The 25,251-nt window shown below is 40.0% G+C and overlaps 1 protein-coding gene across 2 annotated transcripts in view; it reads left to right on the plus strand.

The window, feature by feature from the left end:
• LOC145436033 (NFX1-type zinc finger-containing protein 1-like) overlaps nucleotides 1-25,251 on the plus strand; it is a 59,399-nt gene that overhangs the window by 30,248 nt on the left and 3,900 nt on the right. For both annotated transcript variants that reach the window (XM_080313319.1, XM_080313320.1), the window contains exons 24-34: nucleotides 2,758-3,565; nucleotides 5,559-5,648; nucleotides 5,711-5,864; nucleotides 7,905-8,167; nucleotides 12,324-12,402; nucleotides 12,473-12,612; nucleotides 13,185-13,570; nucleotides 13,638-13,805; nucleotides 18,163-18,310; nucleotides 18,384-18,513; nucleotides 19,429-19,597. In XM_080313319.1, coding sequence (XP_080169445.1) covers nucleotides 2,758-3,565; nucleotides 5,559-5,648; nucleotides 5,711-5,864; nucleotides 7,905-8,167; nucleotides 12,324-12,402; nucleotides 12,473-12,612; nucleotides 13,185-13,570; nucleotides 13,638-13,805; nucleotides 18,163-18,310; nucleotides 18,384-18,513; nucleotides 19,429-19,597 — 2,535 coding nt within the window. The remainder of the gene's footprint in view (nucleotides 1-2,757; nucleotides 3,566-5,558; nucleotides 5,649-5,710; nucleotides 5,865-7,904; nucleotides 8,168-12,323; nucleotides 12,403-12,472; nucleotides 12,613-13,184; nucleotides 13,571-13,637; nucleotides 13,806-18,162; nucleotides 18,311-18,383; nucleotides 18,514-19,428; nucleotides 19,598-25,251) is intronic.

The following is a 25,251-nucleotide window of genomic DNA, read 5'->3' on the forward strand; positions in this document are numbered from 1 at the left end:
GCAACGTTTTATGTTACCGCCGCGCACCAAATACTTAGAGAGTTAGACGTCGATCAGCATTTAGATTTTCGGAATCAGTGCGACAGTAAGACTCGATTAATATCGGTTACAATGAATTCTAACCTATTTACGATGATGGTTATCAATGATGAGGCTTGGCCCGTCTGTGCCTTACCTCACGTTTCGCGCTTCATTTTGGAACAATAAATATGCACATTGTGTGATTTTGGGAGAAAAAAGTTCAAATTGTAGTCATTCTTTTCCATGACCATCGATAGAAAATTCCAATTGTAATTGAAGGTTTCACAATTTTCGTTTACTCATCCTGACGACAGTCGAGGCACAGTCTCATTTGCCTCCCCTGACCCCATGTCTCTGATGTGTCATGGTATATTCTGCTGTAGTGATCATGTTTGACTCCACCTACGAATTTAAAAGAAGCATCACGACGAGCCTACGTTCTTGTAACTAAAGTTTGGCAAGCTCAAATAAGCCAACCAGCATGATTAGTACAAGATTTTACAGAAAAAATGTGGTGCACTCAACGAATCCCACGGAGTGAGTTCAAATTTTCTATGATGTATAAATGGATGTAGCTGTATGGCTATTTGCGAGTCAAAATGAAGAAAATTAGGGCCAATATGGCTCTTCGAAAGAAAAAGGTTCCCGACCCCAGGCTTAGAATATGAAACCTTAGAACGGGGAAACGAATTGATATGATACACGACCCTACTACATATCGATGGGATACAATTTAAGCCCGCGTCAATGCTTGACTAGTAATATAAACTTGTAAACTATATTCTAATTTGATTTAAATAATACAAGAGATTTGGTTAAGGTGATCACCTAGCACCAATAACCTGGACAGCCTATAGAACAGAGATTCCTTGTTGATATTTATTACTTTACTACTACGCCAACGTACGGTGTAAACATTCAACGTATTCGTGATAGAACAATGCAGGTTCACTAAAACGCAAAATCATTGAATGAATGAGATTAATCGCTGTATAAATGCACACTGGCGCATCGTGAACAAACCGAACATTTGTAGAGTATACAGCGATTTTTATCGACACCGATTTCTTGATGACTTGAAATTGACCCGTAAATTTTGCTCCGAGTCACGAGTCAATCCGCATTTCTGAGACGTCAAGTCAAGTCATTTTGCAAATTTATCGAGTCAAATCATGCGAAAAAGCTGACTCGAGTCATCCCAACACTGACAAATGATAATGCTCAAATTTATGATAATGGTCTTACATATCCTTGTAATATGATTATACATTATCTTATGATACAGACATATAACCCCTCCCTAATCAATATGTTAGAAGATCACACACTGATTACGGTACTGGATTGGTCACTTAGCCACCATGTGACCCAGATAGTCTATAAATATTGACGAGGTGCCATTTCTGATAGTCTATAAATATTGACGAGGTGCCATTTCTGATACCTCGTTAGTTTTTCTTGTGGTGCTGTGAGCTTTGCTGTGTCTTCTGTCGATTAATTTGTTCTTCCCACTACCCCAGGCGACCACCATTTTCAAACCTAGTTTCACGATGTTTGTACACTTATATGCTGTATTCTTGACGTTCCTTCATACACGCCATTTGATATAAATACATATCGTTCGTATCTTATATGTGATCGGTTAATTGTTCATGCGATCGCGCTCCGATTAAAAAATATCAACAAAGAACGTGCCTTTGCTTATCCAATTCAGAAAAAAGCTGTTTCTCAGCGTGCGGCATTCGCGCCCAAATTGACATGTGCAGCAAGGTCAGATTTTTACCATCTGGCATCGCTTATATATTCGTCTCATTACTAGTTAGTTAAATTGCCCAGCTCACATAAGCATCAGTCCCGTTTTTTGACATGCATGGTGAGCATTATTTTTCGAACCACACAATTGGTCATCGGTGTCGTGCTGATGACGAAATTGTGGGTATACCCAATACCCATAATACAGTAATTACAGAGCACTCGTGGTATATCCAGCCTACCCAGATATGGCGCCTATGTATGTATGTATTAATGCATGTATGTATGTATGTATGTATGTATGTATGTGTGGACGATTTGAACATGGTTACTGGTTGGTTGGAAAACAAGCGCGACTGAGGCAAAAATTCTTAATTTTGTGAACGATTATCGTGAATTATGGCAATCAAGCCATTAGTATTAGAATAGCATCTTATGCAATACATTGGAACCGGAGCTACTTTTTAAACAACCGGCTCCACTTGAATTTTATGAATGACTCCGCTGAAAATGTCAATACCATAGAAATGGAGTAGAATGATAAACTCGTGTATATCCTTTAGCTGCCGTTCGAACACGGAAACATTTCTTGTACTTCAATGCGAATCCATATCATGTTTAGATCGCAGTGCCCTTGACAGCAACAGTAAAAGTATCTCTAATCTCTTCATGTAATTTTTCATTAACTTAAGTCAATGAGCTACGTAGATTTTATGCACTTTACGTAGCTACCAATCATGGGGATGTTTTGCACTATGAACATTTTGATACATGAACTAGGATTCTAGATTCGTGAAATCCCCCTGCAGAGTTGTATCATACAATATCCTGATTGAAAACGATAAAAGAGTTTTGATAGTGCCCAGCTGTGCAAAGTCTAAACCAATTCATGCACGATACTGTTGTTATTTCTATTTTAAAAATAACGTATTTTGACGGTTGCCAAGAACTCGGCACGCATCACTTAAATAATTTTTATAACAGGACATGGGTCAATCGTTGGCGTGGCGAAACCCTTGAAGAACTATACGGTACGATCATGGAATACAGCCGTCTTGCGAAAGAAGCGCGTGAAATCGAACGCCGTGTACATGCAGCAATATTGAAAAAAGCTGATGTTGTCGCCGCTACAACAACTGGAGCTGCCAAATACCGCAATTTAATTTACAAGCTTGATAGTAAGATTGTTGTGGTGGAAGAGGCAGCTGAAGTCATGGAGGCGCATATAATAACTGCCATGCCCGAGTCAACGCAACATCTCATCCTGATCGGCGACCATCAGCAGCTGAAGCCCTCCGCAACAGTTCACGAATTGGCTAAACGGTATCACTTGGATACATCTCTATTCGAAAGAATGATAAAGGCAAAAATACCGCATGTCACGCTGAATGTGCAACATCGCATGAGGCCGGAGATCGCCGACCTGCTTCGACCCAGGATTTATTCTGATCTGAAGGACCATGAAAGTGTTAACCATCGCGGCAGAGTCACCGGAATTACGAAGCCCATGTTTTTCATCTCTCACGATATTGCGGAGCAACGGTTGAAGGATGTGAAATCGAGGCAAAATGCTCACGAGGTGGACTTCCTAGTGGCACTCTGCGACTACCTTCTCAAACAGGGATACCATTCGAAGCAGATTACCATCCTGACCATGTACTCTGGGCAACTGTTTGCATTCCGTAACGCCATGACTGAAAATATGGAGAAAGTTCATGTGACTGCAGTTGACAATTTTCAGGGCGAAGAAAACGACATTATCCTCCTATCTCTAGTCAGGAGTAATGAAGAGGTGAGAGAGAGATAGCGAACTGTTTCCCCGTAAACCACAATAAAAACAACAAACATGTTAAATATCTAAAAGAAATACCTAAAGGCGACATATAGACTATATATCAGTGTGTAGCTACAATGGTACAGACGCGCGCATGTGATATGTTCCTTGGGATCATCATGTATGACTGGAGCCACGGAGAATATAAGCAAATGTATACACAAATAAATACCCACGTTTACTGTTTATGGTGGTTCGATGGATAACTCGATACCTTAACCTCGATTGGTCATATCGTAGCATACGTAGCATGTAGTAGCATACAAAGCTATGCAAGCACTTTAGCAGAGAGGTCGTGGTCAACCCAGAGCATTATCAGAAGTAAAATTAAATAGGTATGATCATATGCTGTAGAACTCACATATTATTTTTGATAGTAAAATAGGTGCGTATTTGAATTTTCCACATCTTTCGTATTGTTATGACCCCATAATGAATAGTACTTGTAGATCCAACTTGACTCGAATCCTGATACTCGACTCAGAACCGAAACACTCGGGTACCGTATTCGATTTTGGTTGGCACTATTTACAAAACATTCTAGTATTCAAAATATATAATTTCCCCATTTCCAATACAATGATATTGCTGATTCAAAGTTTTACACTTGAAAGGTTGACAAAGCGTGATGCGATTCTCTGGGCAACTGAGCGAAGAGGCGATGGTTGGTTTTTCACGACGGTACCCGCTATAGTATGGGTGGTCACCCTTTTCGGCAAGAGGGCCACATGCAATTTACGAACCATTGCACGCGCCACTTGAATGTTGATGACCTTTTAGTTGTCTGATAAGAGCGGGCCGGATTAAAACAAGACTTATTGTACTAAGCATCCAAATCGATGGCATGTGAAAATCCCGTGTGCAGTGATGTTCTTGCCTCGCAAAGTGTGAAACATTTACGAATGTAAAATTAATTAAGTCAATAATATTGTTACTTGCAAATATTGCAGGTCACCTCTGTATACCGCTGGTCTCAGTTTGCAAGGACAGGCCTAATCTGTGTCTAGACATATCAATATTGAAGGTTTCGCTCAAGATGCATGGCAAGGTTGCATCGCCGAAGATATTTCTGCGAGCTCACATGCGAAGCCTCGTTTTGTACGACACATTCTCTTGAAAATCGCAAATACAATCAAAATCAGTTCCGTAAATTAGGCATATTTTTCATTATAATAATAATTTTCATTGTGGGTACTGACTGATATTGAAAACAAGTAACCGCGTGGCGATAAATTTCGAATTAAATAAATCTGCCGCACAAAATTCAACTTTAGTTTTAATATATGAAAATCTACGAAAAATGCTGCTGGTCGCTCGCTACGCCAATGCGTCGGAATTGATGGTTCAGTCACCCACATCCCAATTTTGGCGATGAAGCTTATCAGATTTTTGTTGGCCTTGCAAGTTCGCAATAAATTACCTGCATGGGCTGATTAATTAATTGTTTCATTATATAACCTTTTTTCGAAAATTACCTCGCGGGCCAGGTAAAATATTCTCGTGGGCCACGGGCTTGTCAGCCCTCCGCTATAATTATATGCATGTTCAGTAAAAAAGTATTATATCATCCTTCTACCTGATTTCAGGTTGCATGATAAGTTGCCATGCATATTCAACTCACCAAATTCGGTCTTCACTTCAACCCTGCTACCTGGAAAGTGGCCCTTGGCAATTTTAGTTGAGAACCACTTGTGCAATCTACACTACTTTGACACCTTGGGTCTCCAAAAACCGTAGGCGTAGAAGTAATACTTGATCATAACTACTCGTGTATATAATGCAATTAGATAAGCCAACAGGAGCACTCCAGAAAAGCAGAAACTGGCGTAAGGGCGGTAATGTTATCTCGAACTGAGAAAGTGATGCTAAACCAAAAATTTTAGGATGTAGCTATCTATGTAAAGCACAAATAATGATTTGAACTAATTCGCGCTTTGATTAATATTCCCAGGCAAAGATTGGATTTCTTGCTGTCGAGAACAGAGTATGCGTTGCTCTTTCGAGGGCGAAAAAGGCCTTGTACTGTATCGGAAATATGGAAGTAAGTATAGGTTAAAATTTAGATGTGCGGCTCATGAATTCACTATTTTCGATGTTGCCTAGTTACTTGCGAAAATCAACCGGCTGTGGAAAGATATCAAAACGCATCTGGAAAAAGCAGGCTGCATCGGAGAATCCTTGATGTTGCAATGTGTAAATCACCCTGGGTGTCGCACGGAAGTTGGGGCCAAATTTGATTTCAACATGGTACCAGAAGGTATATCACACGTAATTCTCGGTGACTCTCAGGACCGTAACTACTTAACCGCTAAACAAGCGTTCGAGCCATTTACATGGCAGTTCGGGTCAAAATCACACGAGAAGATATAAAAAAAATAGTCCGGTTAAAAAGTAGTTAATGAGGTAGGCCTAATATTGAAAGATAGTTTGGAATAACACGCCACATACTTTCAACAGCCAGTGGTTCTTGCCGAATTCTCAATTTACACCATTGATCGCTGTGATTTTCTGCATGAAGCGCACCCAACCATGAAGTATTGTCAACTTCAACTAAAACTCTGGAATTCAAAGTCACACATAGACAGCACAAATTTTTCAACAGTTGGAGGCGCCGGTACTAGTCATTTTGGACAAGTCGCTTTATTTTGGACATGTCCCGGCCGTGTTATTTTTGGTATTTCAGGAGCCAGATGCCAAAACTGCCAAAAATAAAAATTTGAAAATGCCAAAAATAAGCAATTTTTGGCATATGCCAAAAATAACACGGCCTGCCAAATAGTGTATTTCGTTCATGGTGTTGTGTTAACAGGACCGCGTTACAAGCGAGAAGAGCCTTTGTGAAAGGCAGGTTTCTTAATCTGGGTCCAGCCCACCCATTAGGGGTGAAAGCATGGTGTCATAAATGGTGTGGGCACAGCGAGATTGAACGGCTGACTGCATTTGGTTTACGTCAAACTTTCCATTTGTCCAAAGGCAATTTTACGACCATTTTTGACCGGCTTGTCGAGCGCTAAATTTGATAAAACGGGTATCAATGAGAAGCTGCCACAGTACTGAATATTAAAATATGAATTATATTCTGCTCATGGAACTGGAACCCCCAAAATCAACCACGATTTTTGCATTGTGATCGAGTTGAACATTGTGACGCAACAAACTGTCTGGCTATTTCTGAGCTGAATAGTCTCGTTTTGCCAGACAGTCTTGTTGCGTCAATGTTCTTAAACAAGCTAACCTTCCCAGGACTCTTCCATGCGAGTTTGTAATATTAAAGCCACCTCAAGTGAATATATCAGTAGACTGAAGGAGAAATGATAGTCGGGCTACTAAATAGAATGTGTTGAGAGACAACACAGGAAACTCCTGGAAAAGGATTGGGAAGACAATTCTTTCCGCGACGAGATCGATGGCACTGACGAAGTGATCTCTTTTCATGATGCATGGAAGCCGGTTCGGCCCTCCAAAGATTTTGAAGCTCTGAAAACCTTTTGTGGATTACTGGCAACATTCTTTCCCTCAACGGCTACTGTTGAAGCCGATATTTCCCAGATTCTCAGGGCGAGAAATGAATTTAGGAGAAACTTAGCTGACCTGAGTTTGGAAGCACTGTTACAGTGCAAACGATTTAAGTCTATTCAACAGCTGTAACAATCTGCTGTTGAGCGTGTTTGTTAGGCTTTTCTTTTTTTTTTGCTCATTGGCACCGATTCCGATGGATACTGCACATTTTGTGGTTTCGTAACTTTTGTTTGATATTATTAACCTATGAAATCGTTAGGTTTTTTCTTCTTCTTATTGTTTGTTGGCACTGATTATAAGTGGATGCTGCACATTTTGTGGTGTCTTTTGACAAACTAGCCCAAATAAAGCGTTCTTGTGACTAATTCGAGGCTGAAACTATCTATTTAGAGGACGATGCCAAAACTGCCAAAAATAAAAATCGAAAAATGCCAAAAATAAGTTATTTTTGGCAGTTTTGGCATATGCCAAAAATAACACGGCCTGGACATGTCTCACACCATTGTTTTTATACTCCACAGCAGTATCCTTTTCGCAAAGTGAATGTCCGAAATAGCATATGCCTGAAATGTATCCTCGAAACTGCGGCTATCCTAAGAATCTTTTATTTTGTGGATGCACGCGTAGGACAGCTCACAGACGAAATCAGATCGATAGAAAACCCTATGTCGGTTTTTATGTGGCTTCACTCCATATTTGACTGCTCTGCAATATTTCGTTGTGGTGAATGTGGAAAAGGCAAGTGCATTAGTTCAAACATATTTCATCCTTTTAACAGGAGGCTGCGGCCAACCCTGCAGAACACGATTGGACTGCGGTCATGTCTGCCCTAGGGCCTGCCATCCAGACAACGATCATTCGTACGTTCGTTGCCAAAAACCATGCGGAAAGATGCTAGAATGCGGACACAAATGTACAAAGATCTGTGCCAATCTGTGCGACCCTTGCAACGAAGTATGTGGCGAGACTTTGGACTGTGGACACGAATGTCGGAGGAAATGTTATGAATCATGCCATCCTTGTGTACACGAGGTTATTAAAGTGAGTAGACTTAAACCAGGTTACCGCCTTCTCTTGTATCTATATTTAACAACAGATGGTCGATCACCGGACCATTTCTTCTTGATAATTTACTGTTTGCGAGATGGCTGCTCTTTTATGTGGGTCTAGACGTGTGCTTGCAACCGTGCCACACTAATGATGTGATATTCCTAAATATCCTCTCCGGTGTGTTAATGGGATATGCTACACAAGTATCGCTCACAGTGTTTGGGTGACCCTATTATTGCGATTCCAGGCAATTTACGTTATCCAAGGTCTCACAGGGGTATCTTTCCGGTAAGTATTCAACGCGTACTCAATGCAAGACAAAGCACAACCTTCTTTGCGTCTCTTGAATCTGTAATAAGTTGACACAATGTCTTACGGAAACTACGGTAAACTGAAATCAAAATACTCCAATAAATACACAACCTAATTCTAACCCTAACTGAAATACTTACCAACTTTCCCGGCTCTACTCTCACTACATATTCGCGCAATCTACTACACGAAATGTCTCAAAGCCGGACATGACGTAAAAGGGTACTAACTAAAGATGAATGATGCAGAACTGCACAATCTACACCTAGATACTACGTGTCTAACACCTGTATTGCAGCCCCTTTGGTGTGCTCTGTGCTGGGTTCCGTGTTTTCAAAGTTTTGCACCATCTTTCACAGTCGATCAAACTAGACAGCATATTAAGTATGACTGGAATTGCAGGGCCTCAGGCTGCCAGGTTATGTAGCCTGAATTTCGAAAATTTTACTGCAATATGATGTGAAATACTCGGTCTGTTACATAGCTATAGCAATGTAGCATACTCTGTGACCCTATATGTATTCCTGTTTTATCCCAGAGCTGCCACCATAATGCAAATTCTGAATTGCTTAATATAGCTTTCAGTAAATGGCGGTAAATATTACTTGTGAGTCTGGCAAAAAGACTAAAAATTATTGTGAATTATAATGATCGGTCGTTCTCTCCGATCAAGACACAATGTTCAATGCGATACACAAGTAACAAGGCAATGTATTTGACAGATAAGATGTGAAAACACCCATCTATAGTCTCTCAATCTAACATCCATCTTAGCCCAATGCCCGATGCAACAGTGTTCGATCTTCATTCATTCAACCATTTATTGATATTTTTCATTGACACAAAAGCACCACAAGATGGCGAGGAAATTAAAAGATAGGAAGGCGACAAAACGAATTATAGTATAGTCTTTAAAATTTGTCACTAACCTTGGCCTAGAGCTGGAGAAGACTCTTTTTAACCGGTACACTTTCCGATTATCGGCGTGAATGGCAAACCGCTTGAAAATAATGTTGCTTGAAGTGTACAGTACAAAATTGAAAGACATCACACACAAAATATATATTTACACTTTCATACATCATTTCACTGTGATGGATGAGATTGATGCTACTCTACGAGAAATTCTAGTTTTGGAAGTACTTTGGAAAGTAAATTATGTTCAATGGAAAGTCTGACACGAATTCGACTATTCATCATGCAAATGCATGGAAGACCTTGCTCACAAGTCAGAATTATAGGGGTAGGGGAAGAGCAAAAAACTTCACATATTGGTATGACACTGGGGGATACGGGTTTACCATACTAGTCCAGTCCCGCAAACTATAGTGTGTTTATCGTTGTACATTGTATGCTGAGGATTGCACTAGTGATGGGGTGGGCAACATTTTTCCGGTTGGCCGAATGTGAAGCAGAAAATTTGTTGGCAGGCCAAGACGGATGTTTAGACTAAATTCTGCGCCGTGCAATTTTATTTCCAATTTGAAAGCAGTGAATTACATTGTTAACACGTGCTGCTAAATGGCTGTCCTAATATCAGGCACCGTCATGAGCTCTGTGTCGCTTGGTAAAATTGCCTCACTGTTTCGCTAGCTTATCAGGTGTGCAAGTTAGCCACATCAGCCGAGTTATATGTAGGCTATTTCACTGCATTATTTCTCTCTTAATATCGCGTCCAATTATAATCCGGATGTCTTGTTGTAATGCCGCCATTCAGTCGCACCTTTCAATGCTTGACATTATATCGTTGATGAGTGAGGATGACGTCTAATCACGTGCACTGATTGCATTGTTTTATGAATTATCTGGATCTCGAATCTGGAATGACGTAACAGTTGAATGCACGTTGCACAGTCCTTGTAATTCCTGATGCGACGATTGCAACAAACAAGATTTGAACTTGAATATGGAAACGTTGACTTGCAACGTTAATTGTTATGATGGCATACCTTGCGCTATATTGGCTTCGTCGCAAAGCAATGGTTCCGTACCCCTTTACGATAGTTAAAGGGGCACTGCGCTCTAAAAATGATGTGGTCTCAAATTGAAGGTAAAAACGAACAAACATTTTTGGCCGCATCCATTTCCTTCAGAACGCCACCGTAATGGATCTGCAATTTATTGAAATTTCTACAAGACCAGTGCCGCGGCTGCTTAACCCGTTACATGGCACGATGTCTTCATCGTCGTACTTGCTCGACGCGATAAGGCAGTCACGCAGAGAACGAAACTTAGACACATTTCCTTCATAACATCGGCTGACAACTATCTAAAATTTGTTCTCTGCGTGACTGTCTAATCGCGTCGAGCAAGTGCGACGGTGAAGATATCGTGCCATGTAACGGGTTAAGAAGCCGCGGCAGCTGGTCTTGTAGAAATTTCAATAAATTGCAGCTCCATTACGGTGGCGTTCCGAAGGAAATGGCTGCGGCCAAAAATTTTTGTTCTTTTTTACCTTCAATTTGAGACCGCATCATTTTTAGAGCGCAGTGCCCCTTTAAACATTTCGCTCCCCTCTTATTGTCAGATCACAAAATAATAAAAAGAGCAACCAGAATGCTAGCAATCGTAACGGATAGTTTGATGGCGTGAAAGATCATGGATGTTGATGATATAATTCTCAAATATGAAATTCGGATTATACACGGTAGACTGCGGCTTCGCGCGAGAACCACTGGCCTAGAACATTTTAGTAATAGGGATGCACAGTTGCACACCGACTGAAAATATACAGAAGATAACATAGAAAGCACAAGCGATGAAAGTGAAGTGCCATGTGATGGTAGGCGAAGTCGATATGTCAAATTGTGGTCCGATATTCTCCAGCAACGACCAATGTTTATTCAGTAGAAAATGCTTGCATTTTGTTTTCTGATTTGAAAGTGGGCTTGTAAATTGACTTGCGCTGGAGAGAAGAAATGGAAACATTTGAAAAACACTTCTGTGGCATAAAATGACACCAACGAAATCTATGGTCCGTGATAGCAAATCCTTAATCTTTGGTTGACATGAAAAAATTGTTTCATGACTTCCCTAGTCGGACTTGTTTTCTTTGATAGATAATGAACATGTAGCGCAGTGGTCTTAAATTGTGGTATGAGTGAGCGTCTCAAGTAGCACGCGAGTAACTTCAGCGAACCTATAAATTTATTTATTGAAAATATAATATGCAGAACAAAATTTCTAATTTGCTTTGTATCTAAAAACGCTGGGCCTACCAAATTGTACACGTGATGTAGAGAAGTTTCATTTCCCGGTTAGAATGTTAAATGTGGTAATGACGTAACGTTATATTATATTCGAATATCTTCGGCTCAATTATGGCCCGTGATGACGTGAAACCGTGAGCTAACCCTTGAAATATCCTTATGGTCCAAAAAGCTCGTAAATCTTACTTCACAACAGCAGCAACAGCTTTTTTCCAAACCCTGAAAATATTTTCTGCACTTCGCGCAGTTTATGGTCTCGGGGATTATTAATTATCAAGCCTTGTCGCAATTTCAAAAGATTCCATATCGATCAGCAGACCAAATCTTACCTACGCAGCGAACTGTTTATGCTATAACTGATCTCAGTACTATTAACTTACTGTGATCCAGCTAAAATAATGGCCTTCAGTACTTTCGAGTTAATTACCTGTTACGAGTTTACCTGTTCAGGTCGATATAGAAAGGTGGTAGGTGAGATTGGTAAATATGCTCGAAATGGTACGCACATAGGCCTACAAGGAAAGCACTGATGTACAGGGACCTTTGACACTCTCGTTGTATACCTATAACGTGGCACATTTTAGCGACTCATTGATATCTCACCAATAATATGTTATATTTTATAGAAGCTGAATTGTGGACATGAACAGTTGGTTTTATGTGAGGAACGATTGGAAGAAGTCAAATGTCATACAAAAATTGAAGGTATGGCTTGCGTAGCCTCATCGAACTATATAGGCTGTCGGAAATAAACCAACATTTGTACATCGTACAGTTAAATTACGCTGCGGCCATCAGATCAAGATTTACTGCATGCTATCTGGGACAGTGGACAGGATGAAATGCTGGGAAAAGTGCACTGATAGCCTTGACTGCAGACATAAGTGCAAAGGATCTTGCGGGGAATGTTACCAAGTAATTTATATTATACAACAGGAAGTCTTCAAATCAAATTTTACTCAAGCGCCTTACATAATCTTCTTCTTGGTGAAGATCTAAGCAAGTCTGGTTTTGTGCACCCTTTCGTTCGTTACACAAATTTGTTACTAGTATAAGTATAAGCGGGCTGTATATAATTTATCAGCAATGACGCGACGTCGTGGATCCATTGCGGTGCAGTGAGCAGATAACTTTGACTTCGTAATGTTCCAGCTAGAGCAAAAACCGGAAGGCTGCTTCACAAAATCGAGTCGCAGGATTTATGTCGTCCGTCCCTCGTCCCTGCCATAGGAGATCATTCAATCTTTGAACATGCTTTACTACACTCCTGTACCAACGCAAAAGGTGTCACTGCTCATAAAGTTGCCGCCCTTTAGTTTATGCTACTATGTGGAGACTTTACCTGTGAATTTCTGGGTTATTTCAGTTGAGACAGTAGTGTAAACCATAAAATATTGCGCCGCATATCGGCGGCTACTGCGCTGCAATACATATTACTATTGATCACACAAATCATGATGTGCGAATAACATGCTGTATATGCACAGGGAAGACTGCATATTGCTTGTGCGGAACCTTGCGGTCGAGTTCTCGTTTGTGGTCATGAATGTGAATCCAAGTGTTCAAGTTGTCCACCATGTGAAAAGGAATGCGAGACAAGGTGTGTCCACAGCACGTGCGAAAAGTCTTGTGAAGAACCATGCGTACCATGTAAGGAGAAATGCAGTTGGAAGTGTCGCCACAAAAAGTGCAACAAGCTGTGCAGTGAACCCTGTGATCGAGATCCTTGCAATGAAGCGTGTGACAAAGTGCTCGATTGCGGTCATCCGTGCATTGGTGTCTGTGGAGAACCCTGCCCGGAGTTATGCAGGATTTGCGATGAAGCTGAAGTGACGGAGATCTTTTTCGGGGATGAGGATGAAGAAAATGCAAGGTACGCTGTAAATGTGTACTTCTGTATAGGTATTGGAATACTTAAATTGCCTGTATTGGTGAATCAGGTTTGTAGAACTGGAAGATTGTGGACATGTATTCACGTACGCAGCCTTGGACACGTGGATGAATCAGAAAGAGGAAGGTGGTGCGATAAAAATGAAGGCTTGTCCCCGTTGCTCCACCACTGTCTGGAGAAGCATGAGATATGGGAACGTCATAAATAAACTTCTCCAGTGAGTAACCGCTGCGCGTACTGTTTGCTTGCTTGTATCACTTATACAGTCACAAAGGTATGAATGGTTCGTGTTACTGAATAGAAAGGCTTGAATATCTAGACATGCTACTCGTGCTTGAAATATTCATCTATAACAGTTATAAATATAAAATGCATATTGCCAAGGCACGAATTTCACTTTTACTGATACGATTATTGGTCTGAAATAAGGTTGTAATGACTCGAGTCAAGATTCGACTCAACTGCGTATAATGACTCTACTCGAGTCAATTTTTTGTATTGACTCGACTTGTGCTCAAGTCATTGTGCATGACTGCAACCAAATCATATGACTCAAGACTATAAAACGGCCAAGATTGACATTTCATTCTAACTTGAAAAAAAAGTGAAGCTATCACATTTGTATTTCGTCTATCAGTCCTGATACTTGGAAATTAGGGCAAGAGACTGTTAAAACTGAGTAAAGTTACTTTATTTCGAATGTGAGCCATTCTATATCACTCACGCAGAGTTGAGAAATGAGTGGAACCGAATTGAACTGTAAACTGAACAGTGAACATAATAATCTGGACTCGGACTTAAGTCAAGACACTATGACTCGGACTCGACCCTCTACTACATGATTCGAATCGTAGGTCGAGGTCGTTCACAATTCCATTTGTGTGCCTTGGAATCAACTTTTATCAAAATACACCAACCAAAACTCTGTCAACAAAAGGAGTTCGTGTATCACCTAAAAATAGTACATTGAACGTTCTCTCATTCGAAATTTCATGCTGGTGACGTCATATTTTGTGATACGATTGTTGATATACAATGTTCTTTCCAATTCTCTACTAGTTGCTGACGATTACCCCTGACATGTGTCAGCCGAAAATATTCGGGTTCATTTCAATATGAATATACTATTTAATCAAATATATTTGGTCGCACTGCTGTATCACTTATACTCAAAGGCCCCAGACAGACAGAGAAACCCGAATGACGAATAATAATGAGCCAAATTCTAACGTCTGCGTTTACAATTAAATCACTTGTGTTCCTCAAAGCGCATACGATGAGTTAACGGCAGATTACGAATAAAACAAAGAGAGCATACAAATATGTCAGCTTATTCCGTCGTTAGAATCAGTGTTTTAGCGCTTGAATTCAAACGATCAATCTGAATTTTTGCCAAAATTCCGTTGTTTGCGAGTAAAGGTGCTGCTAGAATATATCCATATGATATGATCGTGAATGTTATGTAAAATACCAAAATGTATACATAGGATTGATAATAAACTATTCAAGCGAAAAGTAAGGGCGGGCGTTTTGATGTACCGTAACATTTTGAAATGATTTGAGTGATCCGGCCCGCGAGCGGTTTGAAAGTTTGACTCCGGCCAGCGACGCTAGTTGAGTTTGATACCCCTGGCCTAGGACTTCGTACCTGAATCATCTTTTCCAGCGTGATTGCAAACTTTTCTGGCAATATTCCTTTGCATCGCACGTCCAATGCATTTCGCACGGCACCGTGCTAGAAGCGAGAGGCGAAATGATCCCTTTCTATCACATAAGCATTCGACGTCATGATTCATAATGCCATAACGCTTCCATTTTCGTTTAGTTCAATGTCAGAAAATGTAATACATTCTTATAAGCCATAGCTTCTGTTCACCATTAAACTGTAACGAAAATACATAGGTCTTCAGAAACAGCTCGGATACTGCTATACCTACAATAGCTGCAATCAACACCTGCAATATTCTAAAGCTAAAGTTAAGCTGTGGCTTCGAAACCCTCAATATCTTACAGCAACGCATCGATATCAGATCTATCTCGGAAAATTCAGCCGCACGTGCTCAGGCTCAGATATGTCTGACGTCTGACGCCGCTATGTCTCGAATATGTATGACGTCACAAGGCACTGTTCGCTCGAGCAGCTACGAATTCATGATCAAACAATTCATAAGGCCATTCGCAGGAAAAAGGTAAAGGACGTTTACTACTCTCGTCGCAATGGCAAAGGAGCATGGCGGCTATACAGTACACACCAGCTCCAGTGTTTCGATATATAGTTTGCATCATACATGCGTCAAGGAGTCTGCAATGGTGGCAGAACTGGTCCAACAGATAATTACACAAAAGATCATGCCTACAGCAAAACTACATAACCTACCAAATTCGCTTGGCATGCTACTATTGCTAGACCTTGATGTCTCAAAGCATACTATTTATAAAGCGATATAAACGATGGTATCTGCAATGCCCAAATGTTCGGATACCATTCACCGATTAGCATTCAGCACGGCCATCGATGTCGTAATTTGCTTGATGATTGAAACATGATGTAATGACGAAAATCACATATATATGTCCATAAGACCGTAAGCGTGTAAAATGATCGAATTGTAAGTGCAATAGCAATGTTGCAACTAATGATTATCCAGTAAATCGCTTTTAAGAATGCAAAAGTAAATCCAGAATACTGATTATCCAGTAAATTGCTTTTACAAATCCAAAAGTAAATATGAAATACTGGTTATCCCGTAAATTGCTTCTACGAATTTAATCTGTAATTTTTTTACCCTCTAAAAACAAGTAAATTTACTTTCGACGTGCCCTTATATTAATTTAACGGGCATTTACCGTTAATATAACTGACGGGACAAATTTACCGGTAAAATTTGGGTAAATCTACGAATATTTCTAAGAGTGGCAATGGTAGACAACCTTTTTGTCATTAATTGCTGCATTTCGACTACTCATATAGCCTACAGCCGTATTCCAGGGCATAGTTGTAATGAGGTAGCTGGTCGCCAAATACCTATGTCAAAGTGTCTTTGTCTATTTCCGGTGAACTCCGGACTACTGTATTTAATCATATGGGCTTGGTGAGTGGTTACTAGTCACGCTATGGGAACGCTTAGTCGCGCGAAAATATTTTCAGATTTACTTGAGGATTTCGTCATTAATATTAGTATTTTTACATATGATTTCTCATCCCATGTGATCAGATTCACTGGTAGAGTAGCGGGTGTTTGCGAAAAATTAAGGCAAGTTAAAAATGATGATGCATCTTCGGGTGGGACAAATATTATTAGTCACTTTGTTGCATGCTGCTAGCTTTTTGACCACACATCAGTGTTGTCGGTATAGTGAGGAGTAAACGATTCCTGTTTGGTATTTTTATGTCAGGCGCATAATTTTCCTCTGTTGTTCACATTTGAACTGTGTGGCTCTGATTGTAAGGGCGCTACCATTTTAAAATCGAAAAATGAAGTCACATAAAATGGCGCGCAGCGTGAAAAAAATTTCAAGAATAATAGAAATCTCTCAAGAAATCATGTGTCAATTTGTAAATTAAAATTGCATGTCGACGGCCGCCAACACATACTAATTGAATTGTGTCCATGGCCGCATGCCGCCTCACGTTGACCACCCCTTCTCTACTGGCAGACTCGGACTTGACTCGGTGGTGAATTGAAAATGACTCGAGTTGAAACTATAAAAGTCAAGTTGACTTGTGACTTGGCTACAACCCGACTGTGATAATATACTGTTCATCATAAATCCCTTGTACTGAAATGGCTTGCAGGCCCACTGCATTACCTTTCGAATAAAATTAGATATCAGTATGAACTGTCCGGCAATTTCTTCCTTGCTACAACAGTGATACAGGGAGAGACACTTTATAGTACAGAACTTCATGACACATTAGAATAATATATTCATATTTATTCCCAAAGCTTTTCGGCTGACACTACTCAGGGGATACCATCAGCAATAATGCGATACCACACAGTGGTATTTCACCCATTTTTTTATGACAATTCTACGCATAAATCTCATGAAAACCCAGCCCAAAACAAATTTCTGCGGTACATTGCCAAAAGTGGAGGAAGTGAGTAATTTCATTCAAAAATCCGTAGATGTGGAAGTATTCCGAAAACCCAGACGCTCCACCATTACGCTATCTTTACATGTTTTCATCCCGACTGCGTGCTTCTTTTTATTGTGGCCATTGTATGTTAGCAATTTACAAAGCGACCATTTTACATGAGAATTCATAACCGCAAAACTAACCCTAACATCAGCCCTATAAACTCGGAATATTCTTCACATCATTAAAATTTTTTGATTTACTCTTGCAAGGAAGTATGGTAAATAACAATGATCTAATAATATATAGGTACATATATAATATTCTAGGGCATTCTTCTAAAATTTCAAAAGAGAACAGGTGCCTTCCGTAGGGAAAAAAATAAAAGGATCTAAATGGTTTGCTCATGGCACGACCGAATACTGTTTCAATTAAATCAATTGACCATCTTCACTTTTCTCCTGAATTTGTGAATTTTCGCCGCTTTTCATAGATCGATTAATAAAGTGAAGACCATGAAACTAGGCGAATTGGCAGAAATGGGAAAACAGAAAGCTCGTCTACTCCAAGAAGTCCAGTCGCTGCCATTGTCGTCTTACGATAGCATGGCCACAATCATCAGACTCAAGTATAAGTTGCAGGTGCCTACTTGACTTAACATATTATGTGCAAGATTTCGTTTTCTAGTACGTACGACTGCTCTTTTGTTATCAGGATCTGAATAACGCTGGAGAGCTCTATATAACAGAAAAGATGTTTAGACGGTTACTGGCCGTAATCGAACTCGAGCGTGCGGAGGCAGAATTGTCAACAGGAAGCCTGGTCCCTCAGGACTACATGACCGGTAGGTGGAGTAAGCCTATTTTGTCCTGTGTGTATGTGGGGTGCTAAATAACATTTCTTCAAGTTGAAGTCATAGACCAGGGGTCGGTAGACCTGACTGCATGCCAATCTGGCACTCCCAATCTCGCCCCGACCCAATTTCTGATCTGTTTCTGTGATTGTTGTGCTCCATACGTATCAGAGTCCTAACATGACATTTTATTGAATCATGGTGAATCATTGGGCTGGAAAAATTTCGAAATGGAATTACAGTTTCCAAGAAATGTTCTAATAGTAGCATGGTAGTACTCACTATCACTGCATCGTTGTGTGTTGCGTGCGCTCCTACGTTTCTCATACTCACAAAAAGCAAGTATGCTGAGTTCTATGAGTGAGCCGTACCGGAAGGGGACAGCTGGAATATTGAGAAATATCCATGTCGTCCACCAGTACATGGATGCGGAACACGGTGTTTACTAAATAATAAATACAACAGTTTGAAAAGAAAAAAAGGCTTTTGAAAAGAAACAAGGCTAATTCGAATGACTCATTTCAACTCGAATGAAATTTTTCAGTTCTTTCGCGATGAAGGTAAATTTTAGGCAAAAATTGCAGTTAGCAATAGGCCTAGCAACTATCCCATAGAATCCACTTAGTGGCTAAGATATGGTATTGTTAGAATTTCGTAGTAATATTCCATTTCTTTCAGAAACCTTATCGTAAATAACGTAAGGTCACTGAAGCTCATCAAGTAGCTAAACCGTGAAGACGAATTCGACACGATTGATGTGCATATATTCGACCAGCCTACATTTAAATTTTTACGTCTGGCCCTCGAGTTTACAAGATTATGTAACTCACGGGGGGTTCTATGCCTTGCCCTCTGTCGTCACGAAGACTATCTGCTATAGTTACCGCCTCTTACTCTATATTTCAGCGTTCCATTGTGATATTGAAGCAATTCGCGAGTGGATCTTGCTTAAAAGATATCAAATCCCCGAAAAAGAGGATGAGCGGTTTAGTGACGAAATTGAGCGTCTCCAACGTGTTCTGGAATATTTCGATATTCGCTCCAATTCCAAAAGTCAAATGACAATTGATTCAAAGTGAGTACCGAGGTACTTGCTGGGTTGATGTGCACCAGTGAAAGCAGTGATTCACAAAATGTGTACCTCCGATTTTGTGATGTTTCACAATTTTTTGAGAACTTAGGGAATAAAGCGGAGGCCACACTGTATCAAAATTTACTCACGACTTCTATGCTTTCTTTGCTTTACTCTTTCGCCAGTGAGGCCGCTCCCGATGCATTTCACTCGCGAGCTCGCTAGTGTATGTTGTCGTGACAGTATTACGCCACAGCCGAGAAAAACATTGTTGTGTAATATGGATCAGTTGTTCGGAGACCTCCTCCGTGTACGGACCTAGTAGGCAATACATTGCAGCATATACAACTGGATGGCATTTGTAATAACAGAGGCGAATCTTATGATAATCAAATAGGTGCAAATTAGGACTGCTAAAAAACTTCTTTCCCAAATCTCGTTGACTAGCTGATTAAATCGTTAGGTTTCCTAACAAAACGATGCAGACGAAATTTGAATTCATTCCAAACGGTAATTGCGGAGTTCTCACAGTTTGAAAATTTTGAATTTACTATAAAATGCCACAAATTTGAGTCAATTCCAACCCGTAGAAGCGGAGTTATTTGATTTTTTCTTGATATTAATTCTGGGATTATCCTTGATCGTGGATCATCCAAGAATTATCATTGAAAAACTCAAATAACTCCGCTTCTACGGGTTGGAATTGACTCAAATTTGTTTTGCATCGTTTTTGAAGACAACTCAACAAATTCATGGGGTTGACAGAAAAAATCGAAAAAGAAATGTTTGGTATTTTTTAGTAAATTCAAAATTTTCAAACTGTAAGAACTCGGCAATTACCGGTTTGAATGAATTCAAATTTGGTGTGCAGGGTTGTTTTTCAAGGCAACCTAACGATTTTATCACATAGTCAGCAAGATTTATGAAAAAAGCCATTTTTTGAACAGCCCAAGTGCAAATATTGACTCTTGCAACCAAAAGAATTAACATTGTTTAAATTAGAAAACATGGTTTGTAAAACGATAACGACACGGACGGTGCAATGATAGACGAGATTACAAAATCTGACGAAAACACGATCACTGATACCCATCCCATGCTTGAAATGAAGGCACCATGGCTATTGGCTGCTACTGGATATTTTAATACGCCGATTTTTTCTTTCGATTTTTCATTGTGGTCACTTTATCTATCAAGCAGCTGCTGTTCCCTACAAAGCTCTTTGCAACTGACCAACAGCTCGCCAATCGCAGATAAATAAATCACTACGATACCGCATTCGACTGCTGAATTATGTGTTCATTTATTGAATGCCACTGCCAATGAAAGTATTGTCTCTACAAATAGCTGTCAGCAATGCCTTGGACTGTGTGTGCAATGTGCATATTGCATTTTTTCCTGTTTTCAACTCCTGCCATATCATCCTGTCAGCTAACATATCTTATAAGGCAGAATATTATTATTGAATGATGTCAAAAATAAATCAAATGTGCTAGCACAACGTTGAAGCTTTGTAAGTACCATAGCGGCACAGTTTCACGCTCGAGAAAACTATGCTCAGGTAAGCTTTTCCAACTCCAAGAACCTTTTCCAACCCCACGTAACACTCGTCTTAGTAAAAAAGAGATTGGCGCGAGTGAATATTGTACGTGTATAGTAACATTTTTAAACTGGCATGTGGACAAGCATATGTGTCCTCAAAACCGCTCTGACTACTCCTGCAGCTGTTAAAGAGAGATATGGAACGAAACCATTTATATGGCATTGCATTGAATCAAATAATCTTTCAGCAGGAGAGAAAGAACAGCTAATTTATTTACGAAACGACAATCAAAATGATGGAATTTTGGCGTTCTGCTTCAAATTTCTATTCCATATTCCGCGAAAAAGCAATCAAAATGATCCAGTATGCCCATCCACATCTTCATCGCTATGTGTACCGGGCGTCGCTCTTCTGTTTTGACTAAACTTGAAAGATGTAAGCGAGCGAAAGTGCTTGTCATTGACGACGCAGTGCATGTATCTCTGTCAACAATGCAACCTCGTTTTGTTTCGTTAATTTTTTATTGGTGCGCCTAAGCTGAATAGGTTTGCAAACGACTGCTTGAAAGGGTTATAACATCCGGTAATGTGAATTTAGACTTGAATTTCGTTTTGAACCTGACGTCACATTGAAATACTTACCGAGAAGTAATTCTCGAAATTATTTATGACATCAGGTACAATTGCAAGGCCAACCAAAATTTGATTAGCATGACCGCGAAATTTGATGATGACTAAAACAACAGTTCTGACGCATTGACGTATCCAGGGGCCAGTAACATTTATCCAAGATCTTCGTATATGACCACAAAGTATATTATTTCATAGCAGATTTATTTGACTTGGAATTTTTTTCGGTACTTCGCATGATTAATTTTCACTAGATTTCTTGCATTCAGTATTCGAGCCCCCTTCTGAAAATTATAAATACATATTATTCACAGAATTGAGTCTAACTATATTAGCAATGAGGAGATAACGTGTCGTCCAACATGCGGATTCGCTTGTGCACTCGCAGCGAGATCGTCGACAAAACATTTGCACGAAATGATAGACGCATGTTCACTGATACCATCGATTTGGCTACGTCTAAACGTCGAATAATCCTGTCCTTGCCAAATGAGCCCAGTGGTATACAGATGCAACCCCAATGTATGTTAGCAACATATTTATTGATATAAATCAGTCATTATCTTCAAATAAATTTAGCGCTTCGCGCGACCAGGGCCTGATTGCGCACTGCACATGCATGACTGCACGTGCACATGCATGACATATTGTTATCAATTTTATAGCGTATTAATATTAGTCTTTTTGCAATGTTACCTAATTCGGTCCGCTCCTATGGGACGATTAAAAAAAGGTTATCAACATTGCAGTTGCCCGCGCAATGGTTCGTAAATCTCATGTGTCCCTTTGGCCGAAAAAGTTGCCCACCCCCTATATAGAAAAATTAGACATTACTTGCAAATTACAACTCATTTGCACAGGGGAAGAAAATCGCAATCTACGTTTTCGCGATGCAGTGAAAATTGATGCCATTTTTGGAATTGATGTAAATATAACCAAACGATGCTTCCCACTTGACCAGTGCTTTTCAACCTTTTTGAGCTCCATTCGCCCTTTTTTTTGAAAAATAATTTCATTCGCACCAGTCAGCCGAAATTTAGTACACGAAAAGAAAGTGAAGAAACTTATCACTTTTCTATTCGAAGAGCTTCTTGGAGGTACAGAGCTTCATTATTTTGCATTCAGCGTATCGTACTATTGACTAATCAAGCACTAAAATCACTGCAGTAGAAAAATCACAGATATCGCACGTCCGTTGTTCTCAAGAAGTTCGTTGCAAATTCCGGGGGCATCGTGCAGTGATTTCCTTGGAAGCTTTGAGGGCGAACCCAAGAACAATATTCTCTCGCAACAATATCACTTTGCCACTAAATCCACATGTTACGTCATCGCGATGTAAATGTGTTTGCATTTAGAACGCACAAAATAGTGAAACTGCACTTGAATCGTAGCATCAATGTTGCGACTAGCACCTTTGGTTCGTTTTTCTGACAACATTCGAAAAGATGCTTCGCGTACTAAGGTATGTTAGATAGGGTTATCATACGTCCTCCTTTAGGAGGATTTGTCCTCCATTTTTTAGGAATATTGGTCGAATTTATAGAAAAATTCGACTGAGATGCCGTAAATCAGCACCGAAGTGACGCTCCGGAGGATATTTCGGGAGCTGAGCGAAAGTTGACCTTTATTTTATTTTAATCAACCGACTACGAAGTGGTAAAAATCTACCACTTCTCAGGATTTTCCGCCGGTATTCTGTGTTTGAAAATTTTGAAATACTGTCCTCCTTTCCCGATTCCAAAATATGGTACCTCTAATGTTAGATGATTGGGTGGTATGGTGGGCGTTAAAATCAGGAATGCATTGCTATACAAACCCTCACAATCCGAGTAATTGATGACTGTTGTTTATGGATAAGCTTGGCTTCATTCACTTCTTATCAATGCAGTACACAAATCAACTTATCTTTCAATAACAACGTTCCGCATCCTTGTGTTGTCAAAGCCAACACTTTCACCTTCTTGAATAATTATTACTCACATAAGATTCTTGATTAACACACAGTTATATCGGCCTGGGTAGCCAACTGCGGGATGGCTCTTAGGTAGGCTTACCATAAGTCCTCAGCTCAGAAGTGACGCTCCGGCGGTTAGTTCAGAGTGAAAAACGGTGATTTGAGCGCTGGGTGGAAAAATGACCTTTTTTTTTAGTCATCCACCTAGCAATGCCGAAAGAAAAGCGGTATTTTGAGCTCTGAGCGGAAAAGATGACCTTTTTTTTTTAGTCAACCGATCATGAAGTGGGAAAAATTCACTGGTTTTTGGGAATTCTTCTCCGGTTCAACTTTCTGAAAAAGTGTCCTCTTTTTAGATTTCCAAAATATGGTAAGCCTACTCTTAGGTCAATCGTACAATATTGGAAAACTGACTGAAATAATGCCAAATTATCTTTAGTATCCCACATATCCTTCTACATAAAGAGTAATAAGGTTCAACAGTCTACTTAAGCTTAAATTAGGCTGCATAAGGAATATCGTAAGGCATGCGGCTTGGTGGATTTGATTTTGCTCTGCAGAGGGTGCTCACTGCTCATCTGCTCAAGCTAAACCGGTAGAGTTCGGAGTATTACAAAGTTTGTAGTACAAAGGCGGTACGAACACGAGCTAGGCAAACTTTTCCTATGGATCAGCAAGCTTAGTGGAATCACCAATATAGGCCTATGCCTTTACGATCTAGACTTGGCCTCAGATCATCAGTCCAAGAACAGGAAAGCGTGTCTAAGCCTAAATTGTGGAGTTTGCATTACAAACAGGTCATTGCACTGGTCAGTAGATAAACTGCCCAGTGACTTAATAATTCGATGTGATGCAAGATAAATATTCATTGGACGTAAGACACTGATGTGCTTACACTAATTTTATTTATAACAACCTCTAATCCTTGATAGGTACACGAGTTAACAACACTTGTTATAGATCTAATGTGCTAATTGTTATAGTTGAAGAAACGCCAAATTCTGCTGTTAACCAACATGAATGTGTGCCAAAATTCCAATATTTTGCATTCAAATATGCCAAATGTCAACACTGGCATCAGCTACTACAGTATTACCTACATCCCTACAAGGTCCGTATACAATATCCATACACGGTGGATGTTTCCGAGCAAGTGAGCTTTGACTTGAGCAACTGATACCGATTGAACTCCTTCTTTTTTCCATGCAGTGACGTAATCCTCTCGCGCGGAAATATCATCTCAAACTTTGCATTGTACATACACGCATCGGGAGCGTTCCTCACTTGTGAACTAGAAAAGCCTAGCTACCAACAAGTTTTTAGAATTGCTTCCAAACGACAAAATTTACGGGCTCACTGTTTATAATATCGTGTTTATTTGAATTATTCCACGTCGGAAAAAGTGAAAAAACATGGTCAATTTTCATTCGCACTCATCCGGATTTTTCATTCGCACTATTCGCACCACGCTCGTCATTCGCACTGAAATTTTTTTCATTCGCACTAGTGCGAACCGTCACACAGGTTGAAA

Source organism: Botryllus schlosseri, chromosome 3, assembly GCF_051294905.1.
Source record: "Botryllus schlosseri isolate E-star chromosome 3, Bs_hap1, whole genome shotgun sequence".
NCBI lineage: Eukaryota > Metazoa > Chordata > Ascidiacea > Stolidobranchia > Styelidae > Botryllus > Botryllus schlosseri.